Source organism: Oncorhynchus mykiss, chromosome 15 (assembly GCF_057628025.1).
Source record: "Oncorhynchus mykiss isolate SJ-2025 chromosome 15, ASM5762802v1, whole genome shotgun sequence".
Lineage (NCBI taxonomy): Eukaryota > Metazoa > Chordata > Actinopteri > Salmoniformes > Salmonidae > Oncorhynchus > Oncorhynchus mykiss.
This window is the reverse complement of record NC_143036.1, coordinates 72,036,852-72,055,535: the sequence shown is the minus strand read 5'-3', so window position 1 is coordinate 72,055,535 and position 18,684 is coordinate 72,036,852. Positions and strand designations below refer to the sequence as shown.

Here is an 18,684-nt window from a genome sequence, read left to right as displayed (position 1 = left end):
CAACAAATAAAATTCACTTATAAATAAAGCTAGGATGGACATTTCCTGGTCCTAATATCAACCAGACAGGCAGTTTGATTGAATGAATGACCAGTCAGAGAACAATCTACACCACCATCCATCCTCAGTTAGACATGGGCCCTGTTCAAATCAGAAATACATCTTTCCTACCTTCCTTGAAGTAATCACAGATCTGAATTGGTGGACGTAATACGGCGGTAACCTTGGATACACCGATACAATCACTTATACTGTAGATCTGTGCTCACCTCAAGACAACAAGAAAGGAAGGAAGTTATTTCTACAGTTTTCCAACAGGGCCATGGTAGAAAGAAATAAGCAAGGTCTGAAGTAGGTTGAAGAAGGAGGGCGGGTCCTACCAGGGGTTTTTAGGGTGGAGCTGGTTCCTTTGGTCCGGGGGGGCGTGATGCCCACCTGGGCAGTCATACCCCTCCTCCAGGAGCCAGTCTGGGACATGGGTAGGCCCGTCTTCTGCCCTGGATCCTCACCGCACTGCCCCGCTGGCGAGGAGGCAGAGGAGGAGGAAGGCTTCCACTTTGAGCCGGGCTCCATGCTGACATCCAGCTCCTCGTCCACCTTCTTCAGATCTTCAGCTCCGGCCCAGCTGCTGCTGACCTCCTGCTCCACATGCTGGTGTGTGTCCGCCTGGGACAGTCAGTAACCCACACACCTTTATTTTACTATCCTTGTGGTGACCAAAACATGTATTCCATTTCAAAACCCTATTTTCCCTAACCCCTAATTATAAACCTAAACTTAACCCCTAATTATAAACCTAAACTTAACCCCTAATTATAAACCTAAACTTAACCCCTAACTATAAACCTAAACTTAACCCCTAACTATAAACCTAAACTTAACCCCTAATTATAAACCTAAACTTAACCCCTAATTATAAACCTAAACTTAACCCCTAACTATAAACCTAAACTTAACCCCTAATTATAAACCTAAACTTAACCCCTAACTATAAACCTAAACTTAACCCCTAACTATAAACCTAAACTTAACCCCTAATTATAAACCTAAACTTAACCCCTAACTATAAACCTAAACTTAACCCCTAATTATAAACCTAAACTTAACCCCTAATTATAAACCTAAACTTAACCCCTAACTATAAACCTAAACTTAATCCCTAATTATAAACCTAAGCTTAACCCCTAACTATAAACCTAAACTTAACCCCTAATTATAAACCTAAACTTAACCCCTAATTATAAACCTAAACTTAACCCCTAACACTAAAACAGGTTTTTTCCTTGTTTTACTATCCTTATGAAGACTTCTGGGCCCCACAAGGATAGTAAAACAAAACAAAACCACACACACACACACAATACAGTATGAGTAAGCAACCTGACAGATGGTGAACCCCCCCTCACTAACCACACCAACAGTCTTTTAAGAGATCAATCTGTTGAGGTTTCCACAAGGCACACATACTTGGCTATTTTTACCATGCTCCCTGAACACTGCACAAGGAATGGGTTCCGCTGTACATTTCCTTGGCTTTCTCTCTTGAAAGCCAATTAAAACAGTAAATAGCTTAATTTCCAGACTACAGTGATATACCTCACTGTTACACATACAAAGTATGACAGACAAGTCCCTGTTTTAATTGAATTAAGTGCAAAGACAGTGATGCTTTAGTATCATTACTCACAGTTAGTTCAATGTCTGGAAGCATGGATATACTCTATTGTTGTTCATTTATAAGAGAATAAACAGGATATAGGCTCTATGGGTTGTTCAGGCTCGGACAAGCCTACTTCCTTCATTTACACTCCATGGTGTACTGTACCTGGGCTGCCTTGTTCTTGCGTGGTGACGATGTGATGGCAGGGTAGGTGGGCGTGTTCAGATCGTCTGTGCTGATGTTATCTACAGTGTCACTGAGACCGCTGCTGACCGAACTGCTGTCATCCCAACTACCAGAGAGCGAGAGAGAGAGAGAGAACGAGAGGAGAGAGATGGGGTGTCAGAGATGAGTGATAAAGACAGAAGCCATCCATCTTCCCACCATATCAATCGTTCATTCCATTTTGTCATCCCTCCACAAATACCAACAATCCTCTCCTTCACCCTTCCAGTAACCCTTCAGGTAAACTCAGAAACGTGCATCTCTGCACCGTGTAAAAGAGAAACCCTTTCCAACCTGCAGGTAATGCACTCTGTGTAGGGTGAAGTTGCCCCTAGACACTGATCTTGAGTCAGTTTTGCATTTCCCTGACTAGTGGTTAACTTAATGATTTGTGGAGGGGAAGGTGATCCTGGATCTGTACCTAGGGGAAACTTCACCCCGAGGTGCACTATGCGTTGTAGAAGAAAAAGAAACGCACACCTATTAAGACGAGGTGCTGGCTGGCGGAGTAGAACACCTATTAAGACGAGGTGCTGGCTAGCGGAGTAGAACACCTATTAAGATGAGGTGCTGGCTAGCGGAGTAGAACACCTATTAAGATGAGGTGCTGGCTGGCGGAGTAGAACACCTATTAAGACGAGGTGCTGGCTGGCGGAGTAGAACACCTATTAAGACGAGGTGCTGGTTAGCGGAGTAGAACACCTATTAAGACGAGGTGCTGGCTAGCGGAGTAGAACACCTATTAAGATGAGGTGCTGGCTAGCGGAGTAGAACACCTATTAAGATGAGGTGCTGGCTAGCGGAGTAGAACACCTATTAAGATGAGGTGCTGGCTAGCGGAGTAGAAAACTTGAAAATAAAAGAGAGCCGCACACTCTAGGAGCTCAGATGCAAAAATGTAATTACCAACGTTTCGACAGCCAAGCTGTCTTCATCAGGCTATAATCGCAAACACTGCGGGATGACTCGTTTATATAGTGTCAAAAGACACAGGTGTCTGTAATCATGGCCAAGAGTGGCCTAATATCATTGGTTAATAATCAAATATTAAAATGTCATACAAAGAACAGCATACAAACAACAAATGGATAGCATACGATCATAGATTAATTTGACTACACAAGCTTACAAACAATTACAATGGCAAAGTCACAATAATCACTATGCGTTGTACCTGCATCTGGCTTCCTATCACGCTGCCTTAATGAAACCTACCCAGTCCCCAGGGAGCCAGGAGATATGCCGGAAACAAGCAATCTCTGTCGTGGGTGGGGATTCGCTCAATTTCCAATCACCTCCTCCCATCTATCACTGTTGTTGATCATTTATCCTCTCTAATTAGTACATTGAGTGGCGGTGGCCCTCTTTAAATCTTCATTAGGCTATTGACATCTGGGTACTGTGTATCCTGGGATAATTTCTCAACAAATCAAATGTATTTATGAAGCCCTTTTTACATCAGCAGATATCACAAAGTGCTGTACAGAAACCCAGCCTAAAACCCCAAACAGCAAGCAATACAGGTGTAGAAGCACGGTGGCTAGGAAAAACTCCCTAGAAAGGCAGGAACCTAGTGGAGGTTATAAGAGTACATGGCCATTAAGGCCACATCACTCTTCAAAATGTTCAAACATTCATAGATCACCAGCAGGGTCAAAACATGACTATATATGTGATGTATGGACCGGGACTGTCTACGGGATGTATGGATCGGGACTGTATATGTGATGTATGGATCGGGACTGTATATGTGATGTATGGATCGGGACTGTATATGTGATGTATGGATCGGGACTGTGTATGTGATTGTATGGAACATGTTAGCATGACATCATTGGATGGTTTTTACTTTCTTATCAGGCCTGGGTTCAAATACTATTTAAAATCTTTCCAATACTTTGAGTGTTTGTTTGAGCCTGGCTGGAGTGTGGGTGGGTGGGTTTTTCAGTTTTGAAACTATTCTATCGGTTCCATTGCGTCAGGCAAGCGGAATCAACAAGCCCAGATAAAGTATTTGAAATGATTTCAAATAGTATCTGAACACTGGTCTGGTTATTATGCAGGTGATGTACCCAGAACCCCTAAACAAAGGCCATATGGTTCAACTAGTGATGATTTCTGCACACGCTGTTTAATTACCACAGCTCCAGAGATTGGGGATCTCCAGAAATATGTTTCAGTCATGTCCAATTCCCTTTTCGCTTATCACACCTAATAAATCCCCCTCAATAATAATGTATTAGTTCTCTCTCCGTCTCAGGCTCATGCACACACACACACACACACACACACACACACACACACACACACACACACACACACACACACACACACACAGTGGATGGTTGCCATGACAATCTGTGTGTATGTATCTCTAGCATGAATTAACATTTGGAATCTGATCACCTCACTAAAGCTAGAAATTGAGTCTCAGATGAAAATGCAGCCAATTTGATCCAGCATAGCTACAGTCATACATACAGGGAACTAAAGAAATACGACAAATGAACCAACAACGTGTGGGAACCTTATCGACTGTCTAAGAGGGGAGAGAGGAGAGGATTTAACCTGCTCAAGGACATGAAACAATAAACCCTGAAGTTTTGTAGTCTCAATTCAATCATATGTGACTGAGCAACTGTCCTCTACCACATACCAGAGATGAGAGATCAGAGATGACTTCCAATCCCTTAGAAAAGTGAATCAGTTGTCATTGCTTAGGATAGTATGCTAATTCAATTTTAGTCGAGTGAACATTACTTCTCCTCTGACATCTATAACTCATCCAAGACAAAGCTGAAACCCAAAGACAGGCTCAAAAGGAGAAAATAATGAGTTGTATGAAAGGCCCACAATGGGTGTTGGGAGAGAAGTGTGGGTGTTCCTCTGAAAGATATAACAGTGTGGACATGCACGGGTGCGTTCTCCCTGCTCATTGATTTTTACAACCTCTTTCGTGCTTTTCAAAGGGATTGAAAGCTATTCATATCAGCATTGGATAACACCAGGAATTTAAATATCAAGTTCACAGTTGGTTATACAATAATAAAATCCTTCCCTTTTGCAATGCTAACAGGGTGAGCCTGTTAAGAAGACAGAGCTGGAAAGGGCACGTTTTCTAACTGTACTGTGTGTAGAGCTGGAAACTATTTCAATTGGAGCAAAAGTTTGATCTGTACAAATGGAATCCTTGACAGTTAAATGGGAATTCTCAGCTCCTCCATCTTTTTGGAATATAGGTCTCTGAACATCTCAATTCCATGAAATAAATGGAAACTTTAAATTGCCTGTGGCCTGTCTGGCATGGATCCTATTTCACGATAGCCAATTTCTCATTGGCCATATGTCATTCATCATTTTGCCATTTAATTTGTCCCCAAACTCTATTATTAGGAGGCAGTCTCAATGATGACCGTGCCCAGGGTGAGTGATTGAATCATCATGTGTGAAGATGCAGATCTTCACGAGAAACATTTATTCACTTCCTCATTGTTTAATTGATGGTGGTATTGATTGTTTGCTTCAACGGGCCTAGATGCTATTTTCATTACATATTTTCTACGATATTAAAAGCATACTATCATCAACAGTTGATTAATTGTGTCTATGTTGAGAATATTGTAGGTGGTAATTGGCCACACCGCTCGTTAAGTCCTGATTCAGGACAGGTGCTTAGTGTTGTAGGTGGTAATTGGCCACACCCCTTATTAAGTCCTGATTCAGGACAGGTGCTTAGTGTTGTAGGTGGTAATTGGCCACACTGCTCGTTAAGCCCTGATTCAGGACCGGTGCTTAGTGTTGTAGGTGGTAATTGGCCACACCCCTCGTTAAGCCCTGATTCAGGACAGGTGCTTAGTGTTGTAGGTGGTAATTGGCCACACCCCTCGTTAAGCCCTGATTCAGGACAGGTGCTTATTGTAGTAGGTGGTAATTGGCCATACCCCTCGTTAAGCCCTGATTCAGGACAGGTGCTTAGTGTTGTAGGTGGTAATTGGCCACACCCCTCGTTAAGTCCTGATTCAGGAAAGGCGCTTAGTGTTGTAGGTGGTAATTGGCCACACCGCTCGTTAAGTCCTGATTCAGGACAGGCGCTTAGTGTTGTAGGTGGTAATTGGCCACACCGCTCGTTAAGTCCTGATTCAGGACAGGCGCTTAGTGTTGTAGGTGGTAATTGGCCACACCGCTCGTTAAGTCCTGAATCAGGACAGGTCATTAGTGTTGTAGGTGGTAATTGGTCACACCGCTCGTTAAGTCCTGATTCAGGACAGGTGCTTAGTGTTGTAGGTGGTAATTGGCCACACCGCTCGTTAAGTCCTGAATCAGGACAGGTGTTTAGTGTTGTAGGTGGTAATTGGTCACTCCGCTCAAACTGATTATGGTAATAGGTCGAGTATGCCATAAACATCTTACTCTGATTATCTTAACCAGCTTAAAGTCATATTGCAAGTAAGCAGCACACTCCGATTAAAACACCTAGATTTTTTTTGAACTCTTTTGAATGATTAGCTATTCACAATCTGGGTATTCACAATATTCATAGTATTGTGTGCATGTAAACATACCCATTGTCTGGGAGAGAAATGTATGGGGCTTCTGTGTAGCTACGCTATCAAGCTAGTTTGTATCCCATTGCTTTTACACATTAAAAGCCTGGATGTATTTACATGGAATCAATCAGAGTGGTTACTTTGTGAACAAGCCATTTCAAAGATCATCAGCTACTCCAACATCAAACGTTTCACCGCAAGAGCTGCACTGACCTGATCTCAAACAGAGTCAGTTGGTGCTTAAAGTGAAAGGCACTATCTTTTCTCCAATAGGATTCCACAAAGACACGGAAATCGATAGCCTCGAAAAAAGCTGGCTTGTTTGCTGTAATCACTTCCTCTTATCTTAAGTGGCCGATGGCGACGCCGCGACTTTGCCTGGAAGTCGTTACGACGAGCTTCAGCATCCAAAGCTCTTGTGGTGGCTGACAGTGACTTTCCCCTCCCAGAATGGAACATGGAGAGATAAACTTCTGACTCGACGATGATGGTACTCAGGATCAAGATTGCACCCAGGGCTAACGCTTGAGTTTCCATAGTGACAGCAGCTTTTGTCAGGTCACATCGTCTTTCTACTTAGATGTGCCCCTCTGAAAATAAAGGAACCTGTTCTGTTCTTCCAGGGCCGGCCCCAGGCTGCTAAGGGGCGCCCAACCCGTTTATAAACTCAGTCGGGGTCTCAACTTACTGTTGAGAGTTAGAATAGAAATATACACAAGGTGCAAGTCAGAAAGTTGGTTGTGCATCAACAATGTTTTTGTTGTTATCTCAGTCACTCAATAAGCCATGTCAGCTAACAATTTTTAGACTGGTAAATTAGTCTAGCCAGCTATCTAAACTAATAATCATGGCCAAATACTGACCGGTCACGCAGGGCACGTGCCCAAAAGCCCTGACCTCCAGGGGGCCAGCATTGATTTTGTTAGTCACTCTCACTCAGATATCATTAACATGGCATAAGTCATGGCAAAATGTGTAGAACTGCAGAACATTAGCTTTAAAACAGAATAAATCTCAGTTAGAGCCCCTAAAAGACTAGAGCCGGTCCTGTGTTCTTCACAACTACAACACCAACAGGGGGGAATGTGATGTCCCTTTCCTAAACGTCTCCAGAGACCAGGTATCCTTGGGTAACAGACAAGAAGAGGGCAGACAGAGACACGTCTAAGACTGCGTCCAAAAAACTGTTATCATAGTAGTGCAGTACAAGAGAATAGGATGCTATTTGGAATGGATCTATCACCGTCTCAGAGGAACTGGTAGCATACCAATATCCCCGTTTTGGGAAGTGATGAGAGACTGGCCCTTAGATGACTCGTGTCTCCTTTCTGATGATCAATACCTTTGGATTACTGCGTACTGCGTAGGCAACCGGGCCAGAATAGTAAGACAAAATAGAGCTCCTAAACTTTCAAACATTTCATGAGATACAGTACATACTATGTTACTAATAATATAATAAATACATGAGATAAATACTAAACATTTCATGAGATAAAAACTATACTACTGAACAGCGTCAATAGTCCTTCATGCCCAATGTTACACATCAAACTCCTGATCAATCTATAAGGTGAGTCTTCTGTGAGAGAAGACCAGACATAAAGGAAAGAGACTCTTATCTGATATACTTTCAATTCCCACACCAAATCCATCACTTTTGATAACATCGACGGTAGCACTGTCTATTTGGGATGATTGAGTAGAGAGGGGAGGCAAATTTCCTGTGAAGAAGGGATGGTTTTTATATACCGTATCCCAAATTGAGTCTAAATCACAAAATTACAGGGATGGTTTTCAAGGAAATGGTATGAAAATCTTGTGAGAGTGTCAGCCTTGACTAACAGCTAACAAGTGATGACTATCTATCCATATGATACTGTTTGGATATCCAAATAGCTACTTCCTGATTCATAGCCTGTGTTATTATTGGCTGCCACACTAATGAGCAGAACTAAAACAGATGGCTGTTTAAAATCTCCACTGCCTTCAAATTATTTTCTAAAAGTGAGTAAATTGTCTCTCTCTCACTCTCGGCTGTGACACATTGGGTACAATTCCCTCTTCCCTCCTGCGGTGGTCTTCTTAACACAATGCTGACAATCCAAAGTAATATTAATTAGTCTACAAAGTGCTGGGAAATAAGATTATAATTCTCTGCTATTTTCCACCCCAATTTGTCCCAGTTAGAACGTGTTGACTGTCACAGACTTGGGGCGATCTGGATTGTTCTTGAAAAAATAAGCCTATAATCGTAACGCTAACTAACCCTTTTGATTTCTCTGCCATCCTCTTTTGTGGTGGTAAGTCAATTGCTTTAATTAAGTGACTGACTCTAATGTGCAATTCAGAATGGTTGTCTTCGGCTAGAAGAAGGAGTAGTTAGGAAGACAAATAATACTTTACAAAAAGTGACCTACAAATCAAGCATCATGTTAGAAGGGACATTTACTGATAACACATCTCAGAATAAAAGCTTGTTACTCAAACCGCGTTTGATTACATCGTCAATACAGTGTTAAGAAGCACTGGAGGACAGGGGCGAATTAATGACTTGATTATATTGATTAATGAATAAACACACCCTTCGACAACATGCACTATAGATGTACAATAGCGATAACTTGATTTATTTATTTTTTAGTTCACCTTGATTTAACCAGGAAGGCCAGTGGAAAACAAGTTTACAACTGCGACCTGGCCAAGATAAAGCAAAGCAGTGCGACACAAACAACACAGAGTTACACATGGAATAAACAAACGTACAGTCAATAACACAATAGAAAAATCTATATACAATGTGTGCAAATGTAGTAATAACTAATATACAGTACAGGTAAAGTAACCCTACAGTACTACCTAAAGGTATTTAACTCCTCTCCCCCCTCAGCCTAGCTTAGTGCAGCCAAGGCCAGTTTACAGGAGGACCCCTGAGGGCTGTCCTGAGAGCATGCCTGTATTGGCTGAATATTTAATAGAGGTGCATCCCTAGGCACCAGCCCCTGATGGAATCATCGGTGATGTCTCTGACAGGCAGCGAGTCCCTTAGAGCTGCGGATGGGCGACACACGCTAGGGGCCTCTCCATATCTCTAGGGGCCCGGCCCCAGACAGAGCTCACAGCTATGACCAATAACCATATCACAGCCCTGAAGCTAAGTCAACACTAACAGTATAGGTGTTTGAGTCACAAGCTATTTAATAAACAACAACGTGTAAGTCCCGCTGTGTGTCTCGATATGTTGCTAGATGTAGAGCATGTTGATTCCCTCTTCTGTATATCATATGTACAGTACCAGTCAAACATTTGGACACACCTACTCATTAAGTTTTTTTATTTATGTAGTAACCAAAAAAGTGTTAAACAAATCTAAATATATTTTATATTTGAGATTCTTCAAAGCCACCCTTGCCTTGATGACAACTGGCATTCTCTCAAACAGATTCATGAGGTAGTCACCTGGAATGCATTTCAATTAACAGGTGAGCCTTCTTAAAAGTTAACAATGCTTTAAAGCCAATCAGTTGTGTTATGACAAGGTAAGGGTGGTATACAGAAGATAGCCCTAAGGGTGGTATACAGAAGATAGCCCTATTTGGTAAAAGTCCATACTATGGACTATTTGCTCCAAGTACATATTATGGCAAGAAAAGCTCAAATAAGCAAAGAGAAATGACAGTCCATCATTACTTTAAGACATGAAGGTCAGTCAATCTGGAAAATGTCAAGAACTTTGAAAGTTTCTTCAAGTGCAATCTCAAAAACCATCAAGCGCTATGATGAAACTGGCTCTCATGAGGACCGCCACAGGAAAGGAAGACCCAGAGTTACCTCTGCTGCAGAGGATAAGTTCATTAGACTTAACTGCACCTCAGATTTCAGCCCAAATAAATGCTTCAGAGTTCAAGTAACAGACACATCAACATCAACTGTTCAGATGAGACTGAGTGAATCAGTCCTTCATGGTCGAATTGCTGCAAAGAAACCACTACTAAAGGATTCCAATAATAAGAAGAGACTTGCTTGGGCCAAGAAACACGAGCAATGGACAATATACCGGTGGAAATGTTGATTTGTTTCACACTGTTTTGGTTCCTACATGATTCCATATGTGTTATTTCATAGTTCTGATGTCTTCACTATTATTCTACAACGTAGAAAATAGAACAAATAAAGAAAGTGTCCAAACTACTGACTGGTCCTGTGTACAATATATCACATCCAGAAAATAAACTTTAGGAAAGTCACAATACACACTGAAGACTCTGTTCAACTTCCTGTAAACCCAGAAGCCTTTTCTCTTGACGTGCTAGATTTCCCTCAGGTTTAATAACAACGGCAGTGTCTAGTATTGATGTTTCCTACTATGCATTGTGGCACGTACTTTCCAAACATAGAGTGCAATGAAATGGCTCCTCTCATCCATGCAAACAGCGTCTCATGCAATATTCAATACTGTAAGTGTTGCTCGGCGAAGGGAGAAAAAACCCAGACGATTTCAATGCTATTTGCAGCTTGTAGACCGGACGACTGTAAAGACTCTGTAATACAGAGGAATGGAAGAAGTTATGTCTTATCAGAAGAGTACCTTGTGGTGTTGTGTGTGTGTGACCGGCATCGACAGTAGCATGTGACCCTTTCTCTGAGGACTTCTTGTGTAACAGCGACCCAAACTCCCACACATCACCCAGACTCTCACACATCACCCAGACTCCCACACATCACCCAAACTCCCACACATCACCCAAACTCCCACACATCACCCAAACTCTCACACATCACCCAAACTCCCACACATCACCCAGACTCTCACACATCACCCAAACATCACCCAGACTCTCACACATCACCCAAACATCACCCAGACTCTCACACATCACCCAAACTCCCACACATCACCCAGACTCTCACACATCACCCAAACTCCCACACATCACCCAGACTCTCACACATCACCCAAACATCACCCAGACTCTCACACATCACCCAAACTCCCATACATCACCCAGACTCTCACACATCACCCAAACTCCCACACATCACCCAGACTCTCACACATCACCCAAACTCCCACACATCACCCAGACTCTCACACATCACCCAAACTCCCACACATCACCCAGACTCTCACACATCACCCAAACATCACCCAGACTCTCACACATCACCCAAACTCCCACACATCACCCAGACTCTCACACATCACCCAAACTCCCACACATCACCCAGACTCTCAAACATCACCCAAACTCCCACACATCACCCAGACTCTCACACATCACCCAAACTCCCACACATCACCCAGACTCTCACAATAAGGAGCTACAGTGATGTGTTCCTTCCGCATTTCTCAACACAATGACAAGCACATTCATCCATACAGTTCTTTCATTTGGCGCCTTTTGTAAAGAACTGTTTGCGTTCTAAATGCAGCCACAGAGACTCTGTTGGGAGGTGGAGTACGCCCTGAGGTGTTTTCATAAACGGTTTGTCTTTAATACTAAATTGAAAGTGACCGTATGTATTCAATCAAGGACCTCATCACCGTTCCTTCAGAAGAATCATGAAAATGTTAAGACGATAAATCCAAAGAGATAAACAGTCATTTTCGAGATGACACCCAGTCTCTTAATACCATGAAATACCATGACACCCAGTCGCTTAATACCATGAAATACCATGACACTCATTCGCTTAATACCATGAAATACCATGACACTCATTCGCTTAATACCATGAAATACCATGACACTCATTCGCTTAATACCATGAAATACCATGACACTCATTCGCTTAATACCATGAAATACCATGACACCCAGCCGCTTAATACCATGAAATACCATGACACCCAGTCTCTTAATACCATGAAATACCATGACACCCAGCCGCTTAATACCATGAAATACCATGACACCCAGTCGCTTAATACCATGAAATACCATGACACTCATTCGCTTAATACCATGAAATACATTCAGGATCAATCTGTGACACCCATTCCACCTCAAAACAAAGAGAATAAAAGGCTGAACACGGTTTAGAGCAGTGTAGGGTGAAGTGAATTGTGAGACACACGTCAACGCCATAATGGGGACGCTTTCAAAGAAACTGCTTTCAAAGTGCTCTAGCCCGTGTTAGTCCGTCCTGTAATCCTAGCCTAATGCTATTGAGCCCCGAGGCTCTCGCAATTACACGTCAGAAAACATGCCGTGCTAAATGACCTTAATCAATGTTTTCCCTCTCTCTTAACCAGCAGGCTCATCCAGCTTAGCCAAAGCCAAACTGTAAACTGTCCCATCAGTATAAGTAATTCCCTACTGATCTGAGAGAGCACACCAAACGAACAGCAATCAATAGCGTGTGTGTGTGTGTGTATGTGTGTGTATGTGTGTGTGTGTGTGTGTGTGTGTGTGTGTGTGTGTGTGTGTGTGTGTGTGTGTGTGTGTGTGTGTGTGTGTGTGAAAGGGGGGGTAAAGTGTGAAGGGGGGGGGGGGTAAAGCGTTGGAGCCAGCTGACTCCCACTCACCTCTCTGGGAAGGATGGATGGATTATGGCTGTCTGTTGTTACAAGGACCGACTGGCTGGCTGAGGCTCTCCTTCCCTGCCTGGCTCCTTCCTTGGTTGGCTGACTGACTATAGCGCCCTAACTAGAGTCAGGAGCCCAGCCCACCTGCCCTGGCTGGCTGTACAGCTAGCTGTGACACGACTGCACTCGGATAGTTACAGAGAGTGGAGGAACACCTACCCCATCGCTCTGCACAACCCCTCCTCCCCCCTATTCCCCTCCCTCCCGTTAGGATCCGCCCGCCACCCACTTAATCGCCAAGAGACGCCCCGCAGACCAATAAGAGCCAGCGCTGGACCACGAGGGGTTAATTGCAGCAGAATGGAGAGAAAGGGGGATGAATCTAGTAGCCTCAGGATGAGAGACAACAGAACCCCTTCCTGGAAGAAGAGTGAGCAAACTGTGTGCTGTTTGTCTGAAAAGCCTTGAAAGGAAATGAGCTCATATATAATAGGTGAGGCAGGCAGGCAGGCTGTCTATATAGATTCATCTCCGGGGTGAATCTAGACATTATTCACAAGGCTTGTTTCCTAACCACAGAATGAGTCTGATGGGGATTCATACTAAATGGAAGTCATTATGAGCATTGGCTTTAGAGGGCAATGTGATTGACATTGTTTCAATATGTCATTTTTTAGATTTGGCCTTGAAAACCAAGTATTTGATAAATATAATGGCTGTCACTGCCAGTAGAATCCAATTGAACAGTGTTCAACTCAATTAAATAGATATTTTGCAGATGCTGGGAATGAGACATGCCTTGGGGAAATAGACAGCGGCACGTCAATGCTCCTCTGCTTGGCTTGGTGTGCACAAGACAGGGCTTGTTTTGCACAAGACAGGGCTTGGTTTGTACAAGACAGGGCTTGGTTTGTACAAGACAGGGCTTGGTTTGCACAAGACAGGGCTTGGTTTGTATAAGACAGGGCTTGGTTTGCACAAGACAGGGCTTGGTTTGTACAAGACAGGGCTTGGTTTGCACAAGACAGGGCTTGGTTTGCACAAGACAGGGCTTGGTTTGCACAAGACAGGGCTTGGTTTGCACAAGACAGGGCTTGGTTTACACAAGACAGGGCTTGGTCGCTGCTGCAGTGCAGATGGCTTTTACCAGCCAGCAGTGCCAGTCAGGGGCCAACCAAAACAACACCACATGAGCTCAGTCCAACAACACAAGCTGCAGACTACAGTACAACACAGCCAGTCCAGATGACAGCAGCATGCCGTGCACAGTTCTCACCCTTTCTCTGGTGTGGATTAGACAGAAAGACTATTCTGTGTTCTGCTGCCTCAAGGCTGAAGATTACAACATGGCGGAGTCACAGTATGAATAAAATGGCTCTGCATCTCCAGAGAAACAAGACACCAGCTACTATATCACTTTGTCTCACTTCCCAAGAGCCAGAAAGACACGACTTTATGCTTCCCACAATGCTTGGCAGCCAGCCTGGCTCAAATGGGGTGGCTGGCACCGTCTGGCATCCTCAAGGGTCACCCAGCTGTCTGCCCCTGCCTTCTATGGCACGCTTGCTGGCGCCACCACTACCGCTACCACTGTAAGCCCCCCCCTCCCCCCCTCCCCCTCCCAGCTCCCAGCCCCCAGCCCCCAGCTCCCCACGCTGGGTCTGATCCCCTGTACTGGCACAGCACAACCTGGATCCTCTCCTCTCTAGGATAATGGTATTCCACCTCTCTATGTGGGGCACCAGATTAAAGAGGTGTGTCTCTATTGTGTTTTACGCTTGTGACAAATCCAATTCTGGATTGGATCAGTCATAATTAGGTGTAAACTAGAGATCAATATTTCTATATGGACAAGTCTACCATGTATGCATTTTCTTCAACTGTGCTACAGTATTCATGGTGAATGAGCTAGAGGTTAGTCATTACAATATGACAGCACACAATCTATCCATGATCATCCTCAAACTTAATCTCTCGTCTTCTGCAAATTCTGGATCTTGTTTACGGAATTCATGATTGGCGTCTTTGATCGAAACAACCGAGGCCCATGTAGACTCATAAAACTTTTATCGCTGTAATTATGCAATAACATGCATCATTTAATATGATTACATTTGTATAATCCACAACAGAGCCAGGCAGCGCGGCAGTCAATTGAATTATTAATAATGTGACTTTCATTCATTCTTATAAAAAGATTCAATTCAATCATCCCAGGTAATATTCCTTTCAGACCCATGATTTCACATCACACAGAACTTCCCAGAAAAAGGCTGGCAACAACAAGCCTCTATTACCATTCAACCACCACAACAGCCCTCTGTGGTTGACTCTGGCCTACTTCTCTGAATCACCCGGCAATATAGTATCAACAGAAAGGAATCTCTAGCTTCAGAAACTCGGGCCGCCCTCCACTGCTTAACACACAAAACACATCATCAGCTGATTATAAATGGGAATGAGTCTTACTGTCGTTGGGCTAATGATCATTCTGTTTGTTTATCCCTGTGGTGGAGAAACACAGCCCTGTATGGTATCCATATTAGGACAGTCCCACATCCATGGAGGTTGTGTCTGAGTCACATCCATGGATGTGTGACTTTTTCCTAATATGGACACCTTTACTCTGCAAGAAAATCAATCCTCGTTGCCAGACAAACTCACTGGGACGATTGTTTGTCACCGCCCTGTGTTTGGTGGCGGCCATATTAGCCATCATTCATGACTCGGCATCGATCTGAGCTGAGGCATTTAGTCACAGAGTAGCTGCCTTCCTGTCAATACCCTGCCTTTCTAAATAATGAGGCATGACAGCACTAGTCTGTGTTGATGTACTTTGTTTCAGTGGAGCTCGTTTGTCCTCAAAATTCGACCGTCTCTTGAGGTGTTGTGTCAGCCTTGACAAATATTTGGCTCGGTGTAGGGTGAAGTTGCCATAAGACGCTGATCTTGGGTCAGTTTGGAATTTCCCCCTATCCTAGTCACCCCGGAGCATTTGGCTCCAGCATTTATCCATTTGGAAATAACCAATGCCTTTGTATGCAGTGTCTCTCAGTTGTAACCCCCAGGATGTAAACTTTTTTTCCATGTTCTCGCTTGTACCGCATTCTCAAGGGCATCTCCCAGGCACCTGCACTGCAATCATTATAACTCTGGCAAGCTGCGACTCTCTCTTTCTTCCTTTCAGATTTTAGGCTCTGCATCAGTTAGGCTCTAACACCAGTTATTAATTACAACTTTCCAGTCTCCATAACATTAGAAAACCCGAGAAAGAGCAGCTGCTTCTGGTGATGGGGAAAATGCTACGCTACGTTATCTCACTGTACTGAACACAATTCACATGCATTGCTATTTCTGTTCCTTGTTGAGCACCTTTCCTCAGACGTAGATTGGATATACTAGATCTGGCATCCAAAATAAACAAGGGGTCGCCCCGTCCCCCCCTCGTTTTGTGTGTGTGTTTGTGATTGTATGTGTTTGTGCGTGTGTGTTTGTGCGTGTGTGTTTGTCTGTGTTTGTGTTTGTATGTGTGTGTGTTAACTAGATGCTGATAACTAGATGCTGTCATGGTACCATGTCGTATAGCTTATGGTCTCTGTTGGTGCTCTCTGTTGGTGCTCTCTGTTGGTGCTCTCTGTGGGTGCTACCTGTTGATGCTACCTGTTGATGCTATCTGTTGATACATCTGCCAAAAATGTCTTCATATATGGCCTGATATACATTATGACAAGTATAAATAAATACATGAAGATGCTCTTATCTCAACCTTATTCCACCCTACTATGAATCCCTCCTATCACATGTTCCTCTTCCCATAACTCCAACACCCCCAGGAAACAGGACACACACACACCCAGCAGTGCAATCATTTGCGGTCATCCATCAGGGAAGCAGACAACCGTGTCTTGCCCCTCCCAGCATGTGTCTTTACCCACAACCTCCTTCACCCTCAGGCTCTGATCCGAGGGGTACAGGGTCCAGCCAGACACAGGGGCAGGTGGATGGATGATCCCCAGGATACGAAGCCCTCTGGGGGGGAACACTACCTGTCCCCCCCCCCCCCCTCCCTGGTGCCAGACAGGGTTGACCGCACCACTGATCCTCTGATGTGTCTACTGGGAGAGAGGAGAGGACATATGGCCACAGAGAGGCTACCTGTCAGGGTTTTGCCTAGTGGATGAATCGCATAAACACTGTCGGCCTACGTGAGGGGAAAGATAGTGGGCATAACCAGAAAAGATATTGTGCATAAACACAAAATAACCTAGCGTCTACCATAAGTCCAATCACCTTGGTGGGTTCGGACAAATCCTTGACCTTCTAAACTGAGCCGAATACTGGCTGTAATACCTGACACTTAGCAGACGCTTTCATCCACAGTTACGCGTGCATACATGTTATATATGGGTGGGCCCAGCGGGATAAAACCCATGATCCTGGCAGGGCAAGCGCCGCGCTCAACTAACTGAGCCACACTTACCGACAAACTATTTAAACATTCATATTTTGCACAGGTTTTCTAATAGACCCCTATATCATACAGTAGGATGCCCTATCCTGATGAGAGATGATACCCCATCCTGATGAGAGATGATACCCCATCCTGATGAGAGATGATACCCCATCCTGATGAGAGATGATACATCATCCTGATGAGAGATGATACATCATCCTGATGAGAGATGATATCCCATCCTGATGAGAGATGATACATCATCCTGATGAGAGATGATATCCCATCCTGATGAGCGATGATACATCATCCTGATGAGAGATGATACATCATCCTGATGAGAGATGATACATCATCCTGATGAGAGATGATACATCATCCTGATGAGAGATGATACCCCATCCTGATGAGAGATGATACATCATCCTGATGAGAGATGATACATCATCCTGATGAGAGATGATACCCCATCCTGATGAGAGATGATACCCCATCCTGATGAGAGATGATATCCCATCCTGATGAGAGATGATACATCATCCTGATGAGAGATGATACATCATCCTGATGAGAGATGATACATCATCCTGATGAGAGATGATACATCATCCTGATGAGAGATGATACATCATCCTGATGAGAGATGATACCCCATCCTGATGAGAGATGATACATCATCCTGATGAGAGATGATATCCCATCCTGATGAGAGATGATACATCATCCTGATGAGAGATGATACATCATCCTGATGAGAGATGATACATCATCCTGATGAGAGATGATACATCATCCTGATGAGAGATGATACATCATCCTGATGAGAGATGATACCCCATCCTGATGAGAGATGATACATCATCCTGATGAGAGATGATACCCCATCCTGATGAGAGATGATACATCATCCTGATGAGAGATGATATCCCCCTCCTACAGTAGGACCAGAATACATATATGTGACAATCTGTGCCCATTCCTTACACCATTGACTCTACTAAATTATTTAGACTTTAATTAGTACGGTCATTGGGTTCATGACAGGCCCTTCCTCCCCAGGAGAATATTACTCTGGTTAATGATGAATACAGTTTTCTGAATGGGGAATGCCAGAGAAACTTGGACCAATACCAGTGCATAAGAAATGCCAGAAACACCGAGCTTCAAAGTAAAACATTGTTTCACTCTGAGCCATGGTAAACAAATAGATAATTAGTGTATGCAATGAGGAAACAGTGCTTTTTCCATTTCTAAGAGACGGCACACACAC

The 18,684-nt window shown here is 43.7% G+C and overlaps 1 protein-coding gene across 50 annotated transcripts in view; it reads right to left on the bottom strand.

Annotated features, from left to right (window-relative positions):
• nav3 (neuron navigator 3) overlaps positions 1-18,684 on the bottom strand; it is a 242,182-nt gene that overhangs the window by 42,954 nt on the left and 180,544 nt on the right. For all 50 annotated transcript variants that reach the window (XM_090201028.1, XM_090201029.1, XM_090201036.1 and 47 more), the window contains 2 exons: positions 1,826-1,952; positions 381-666 (listed from right to left, as the gene is read on the bottom strand). In XM_090201028.1, the coding sequence (XP_090057154.1) occupies positions 381-666; positions 1,826-1,952 (413 nt within the window). The remainder of the gene's footprint in view (positions 1-380; positions 667-1,825; positions 1,953-18,684) is intronic.